The 5920-nt window shown below is 36.4% G+C and overlaps 1 protein-coding gene across 1 annotated transcript in view; it reads left to right on the top strand.

Moving 5' to 3' along the window:
• Positions 1–5920, top strand: part of LOC110315738 (vomeronasal type-2 receptor 116-like) — a gene marked incomplete at its 3' end in the record, with an annotated part of 32245 nt that overhangs the window by 8601 nt on the left and 17724 nt on the right. The window contains 2 exon segments of the mRNA XM_021189717.1: positions 4852–5143; positions 5724–5919. Of these exon segments, the coding sequence (XP_021045376.1) occupies positions 4852–5143; positions 5724–5919 (488 nt within the window).

Here is a 5920-nt window from a genome sequence, read left to right as displayed (position 1 = left end):
TAGGACAATTTACTTTGCTTATCTGATTTTGATTTAACTTTGGTAAGTAGTAATTATGATGAAAATTGTCCCTTTCTTTTACCAATTGGGTGGAATATGAATCTTGAAAGTAAGAACATGATCATTTGGATCTCTTTGGTAAATGTTGTTTGTCTTTTTGTTTCTGACTTTGGTGATTGGGGTATTTTCTTTGTGTCTTTTCAGATGTTTGAATAAATGTTTTTCTATCTTGTTGCTTTTCTTAGAGAATCAATTCTTTTTTAAGGTATTCTTTGTTTTGTTCTCTTCCTTTAAGTTTTAATAAATTGAGCAATGAATTTGAGTATTTCCTGCCATACAGTCATTGGGCATGTGTTTGCTTCTTTTCCCTAGAGCATTCATATGTGCTCTTAAGTTAAATGGAGATCTTTGCAATATTTTTGATGCAAATACTTAGTGCTGTAATGCTTCCTCTTAGCAAAATTTATTGAATACTATAACTTACAGTGTGATGTACATTTATTTCCATTCAATTGTACAAAACATTTAATTTCTTACTTTATTTATACATCGATTTATTATTCATTCAGTAGAGACTTGTTCAGTTTCCGTAAGTTTATAAGCTGTATGTGGTTCCTGGCATTGTTGTTATCCTACTATATTTAGTATTTGCCTGATCATATATACTGCTTTATTTCAATTTTTTAATGTATTTATACATGCTTTGAGAAAAAGTATGTGGTAATTTTCTAAGAGCATTCTATGAGGTGCTCAGAAGAAAGTATTTTCTTTTGTATTTGGGTGAAATACATTTAGTTATCTGTTATATACATTTGGTTAATATTGCCTGATACGTCTATGATTTCTATGGTTAACTTTTGTCTGGAATGAACCGACCATTGAAGAGAGTAGGATGTTGAAGTGTCAATCTACAAGTGTGTGAGGGATGGTGTGTAATTTAACCTCACTTCCCCATATTTTTATACGTATATTAGTTTTAAGTTCTATTTTGTTAGACATTTACATGTCTTAGCTATCTTCTTGGATAATTTTTTGAAAATTATTTCTAGGCCTTTACTCTGATAAAATGTCTATCCTTGATGTGGAGGAGTCTTTGTGTTTTACAGCAAAATAGACATCTTGTTTTTGTTAACACTTTGTTTGATAGTATTGTTTTACAAGGAATTAAGTAAAATGATATGAGAGTTATCAATAATTAATGATTGTTAACTCTTTTAATTGTGTTGTAGGTATTGATGGTGGTGGCGATTGGCGTGTTATTGCTTTCCTCCTTTTATTATGCTGGTATGAGATTATTTATTGCCTGAAGTTTCAGGAGTACATTTGACTTCCTTGGGTTAGAGATTTTCTACTTTTACCTTTTTGTCCTTTGTCTTTCTCATGGAGTATATTGTTTCTTCTTNNATGGTGATTGGAAGTTTTGCTGGGTATAATACTCTTCATGGATATCTGTGATCTCATAGAATATAGATAAGTCTGGCCAGGCCCATTTGGGTTTTAAAGTCTCTGTTGAGAAGTCCCATACACTTGTGTTAGGCATGGCTTTATATATTACTTGGCATTTTTTACTTGCAGTTTTAAACTTTTTGTAGTTCTTTTCTTTTCTTTTCTTTTTAAATTTCATGTTTTGATTATTATATATCAGGAAGGTTTTCTTTCTTTGTCTTTTTATATTCTGTAAGCTGCTTGACAATTTATAGGCATTGCTTTCTTTAGGTTAGGAAATTTTTATTCTAAGAACTTGATAAAATATACCCTGAATTTTTGACTTGGGCATTTTAAACTTGTATTATTTCTGTTGGTTTAATATTTGATCTTTTAATATTGTCCCAGATATCCTGGATGTTTTTTGGTCTGGAATTTTTTAAATTTAACATCTTCCTTGAAGGATTTTATTTTATCTATTCTGTCTCCTATGACTGAGATTCTTTCTTCTGTCTCTTGTATTCTGTTTGGCAATGCTTGTACCTGTAGTTCCTGTTCACTTACCTTGACTATCCATTACCAGAATCCCCTCATTATGTATACTCTTAGCTGATTGGTTTATTTTCCATATGCATATAGTGCTCTGTGTTTGGAGATTTGCATTCTTTTACTTCTGATACACTATAAATAATAAGTTCAGAATCTAAATGTCCCTTAAAATGATGATCAGTAGATATTGTAATTCTCTCAAATTTTTCTTATTTACTTAACTAATTTTTTATATTATTTTATATATAAAATGGTAACTCCCTTCCTGGCCCCACCTTGCAGATATTTTCACCACATGTGCCCTCCTCTTTGCCTATGAGAGAGTGGTCCTCTGGTATCCTCCCTCCATGGGGCAACCAGGCACTGTAGGATTAGGCACATCTTCTCCCATGAGTCCAGACTGGGCAGTGCTCTGCTATTCATGTGCTGTATGAACAGAGCAGCTCATATATGCTATTTTGTTTGTGGATATGACTCCGTGATTGATGAGGGTTCCAGCTTAGTTGACGCTATTTGTTTTCCTATTCGGTGGCCTTTTCTTCCATGCCTTCAGTCCTTCCCATAACAGTTCCCTAAGGTTTAACAAACTTATTCTCACTCCAAGGCTGTCTCCCCTTGTGATTTACCTGTCATTTCTATTTCCATTTTTAGATCCTGGATGGTTTTGTTCATTTCCTTCTCCTGTTTGTATTTTCCTGTAATTCTTTAATGTATTTTGATGTTTCCTCTTTAAGGGCCTCCAGCTGTTTACCCGTGTTTTCCAGTATTTACTTAAGGGAGCCATTCATGTCCTTCCCAACGTCCTCTATCACCATCATGATAAGTGATTCTAGATCTGAAACTTGTTTTCTGGTGTGATCATGCATCCAGTACTTGCTATGGTGGGAGAACTGGATTCTGATGATGCTAAGTAGCCATGGTTTAAGCTGATTCTGTTCTATGCCTACTTCCTGCTATCTTATAATATAATAGTGTTACCGGTCCTCACTATATCTGATTGGATCTATCCTTCATGTGGTCCTGGTTGTGTCAGAACTCCTCAGAGTTCAGCTGTCTCTGGGATCCTGTCATTCTGGGATCCTGGGATCCTGAGATCCTTGGTGTGTCAGAGCTCCTGAGCTTAGAGCTTCTTCTGTGTGTTGTGAGACTGGTTGAGGACATGATGACCAAGGTCTGTTCAAGGCACCAGTTCAGACTGATAGGAGCCCGTGACACTGGTCTGGAGGGGTTTCTTAGTGCCCCGGTCCCACTGTTCTCAGTAACTTCCCATGTTGGGACATATGTTTTGTTCTACGCACCTCTGATCCAATGATCCTGGGCATGTTAGAGCACCTAGGAGTGGATCATCCACTGTGTGGGGGGCCTGGCTGAGGAGTTGACACCCAAGATCTGCACTTGGCACTGCCCCAGACTGGATACAAACTTAATAATTTCTAAGAATATTTGTGACTTTACAGTGGATTTATTCTACTCTTTCATTTTCTTTGTGGTAGGATCAGTGTATATCCAGTGCTGTCAAATCCCAAAATATAGCTCAAACTTGTTTGGAATTTACCAATATGCCTGCTTCTGCTTCTTTATGATAATATTGTAGCAATGTAGTGGGACTCTTGTATCCGCTGATGGTATAAACAATGACATATTCACTTTTAAAACTTAGGAGATTTAGCTGAGCAGATTACCAGACAGACTTCAACCTCACTAATACAAACCTGGCATTATGTCCTAGATACAGACAGCTCTACTTCTCTCCTCATTTCATGTCCAAACAATAATGTTGGTGTCCAGCTAGAAAATCTCTCCCCTTTGTTTTCCATTTTGAAGAATCCCCATATCTTCTGGAAGTTTTTCTACCCCACTTTCTGTTTAGCTATTAATGGTCAGATTTATATTACATCCAAAGACAAGTGAGGAAGGACGTATGTTCACAAAATATTAGACCAGTGATTGGCTATAGAAATAGCAATTCCATGAACTGACAACTAAGATAGAACTTTTCTCTCAAAAAGTTTGGCAGTCAACATCCTAATATACCGAAAAACTATTGCTCTAAGTACCCCTACATAGAGACTTGCCATCATGCCTGATCCTTTTGAGTGTTTTCTTAAGAACACTTTTGTGGGATAATATATCATGCCAGAAACCATAATAAACTTGAGTGGTTCTGAGAACCCAACAGTCATGTACCCTCCTGAGATGGTAGGCATCTCCCTATACCCTACTTGATTCCTTAATTGACACATATGCCATATTTCCCACAAAAGGAAACATCACCTGTGATCACGTGTTGAAAACTAAAGTTCTTGATGCTAATGAGGAATGCAGAGTCCCTGAGCCAATAAGCTTGCCTCCCTGGACATTATTTCTTACAAAAGGTATTTATTACCTGGCCCAAAGTGAGAAGGTGGTATGCACCTATTTTCCAAGATATACAAACAATAAATAGTTTGTACAAAATCAAAATCTTGCCACAGATAGATTAAAATCACTAAGTTCTTGCACAATAATCTATTGCAGGAATATGGTGGCTTTATGAAGAATCAATTATTTTGCCTAATTTTCAATGCTGGAAGAGAAGAAGAGTAGATAACTTTGAAGAAATACACTTGATTTTATGGTTGAATTATGTTATATTTCCACATCTGCAAACCAGAGACAGCAAGCTCTCTTGGGTCTATAATTAACAAGGTCCCCCTTGTAGATCTCATTAACTACAATTGTCATAGCATACCATTTTAATTGAAAAAATTCATTGGATGATATAAAAGTGGGGGTTCTAAGCAAACACAACCTTTCAAAGTATAGAACTATTGCACAAATGTTGTATGTATAATTGTTATGAGTCCCCCATGTGAATGCTGTTATACTTCTTTGCAGGATGAGTACACGAAACTATCAACTCATTTTGGCCATGTTATTTGCCATCAATGAGATCAACTTGAATTCCCATATTTTACCTAACACCTCTCTTGGACTTGAGATTTATAATCTACCATCTATTGGAAGGAACATTTTTAGGAGTGTATTCTCTTGGCTCACAGGTTTGAGTAGATTTATCCCAAATTATAACTGTAGAAAAGAAAGGAAGTCCACTGCTACACTTACTGGACTGTCATGGAAAACATCTGAAACAATTTGGACCATATTAGATCTTTACAAATTTCCTCAGGTGAGTAGAAGTGATGTGAGTGATGTGCAGCCAAGACATTTTTCTCTGAATTTAGCTGTTTGGAAAATGAAAGGGACACAGTTTGATTACTTAAGTTAAAATATCATCTACAAACACAAAGACCCATTGGTTCTTTTGCTGTTGTTGTTGTTGTTATTATTGTTTTTTATTTTGAAACATAGCATACTGGCTGACTTTGTGTCAACTTGACCCAGGCTGGAGTTATCACAGAGAAAGGAGCTTCAGTTTAGAAAATGCCTCCCTGAGATCTTGCTGCAAAGCATTTTCACAATTAGTGTTCAAGAGGGGAGGGCCCATTGTGGGTGGTGTCATCGATGGCCTGATAGTCTTGGGTTCTATAAGAAAGCAAGCTGAGCAAGCCAAGTGAACATGCCAGCAACATCCCTCCACGGCCTTTGCATCAGGTCCTGATTCCTGACCTGCTTGAGTTCCAATACTGACTTCCTTTGGTGATCAACAGCAATGTGGAAAGTTTCATAATTTCTTTTTGTCTTTTAAGACTAAGACATTTTGAATGGCAATTCTTTTTCTCCATTTTAACACTTTGAATCTCTTTCAGCTTACTTTTGGGCCTTTTGATTCTGTTCAGATTGAAAGAAACCAGTTTCAATCTCTCTACCAGGTGGCCCCCAAAGACACAGCTCTGTTGTCTGGTATAGCCTCTTTGATGCTTCATTTCAACTGGAACTGGGTAGGACTGCTCATCACAGATGACCACAGAGGTGCTCACTTTTTATCAGAGTTTAGAAAGGAGCT

The sequence above is a fragment of the Mus pahari genome, unplaced genomic scaffold (assembly GCF_900095145.1).
Source record: "Mus pahari unplaced genomic scaffold, PAHARI_EIJ_v1.1 scaffold_9506_1, whole genome shotgun sequence".
NCBI lineage: Eukaryota > Metazoa > Chordata > Mammalia > Rodentia > Muridae > Mus > Mus pahari.
This window is presented reverse-complemented; position numbering and strand designations above follow the sequence as displayed.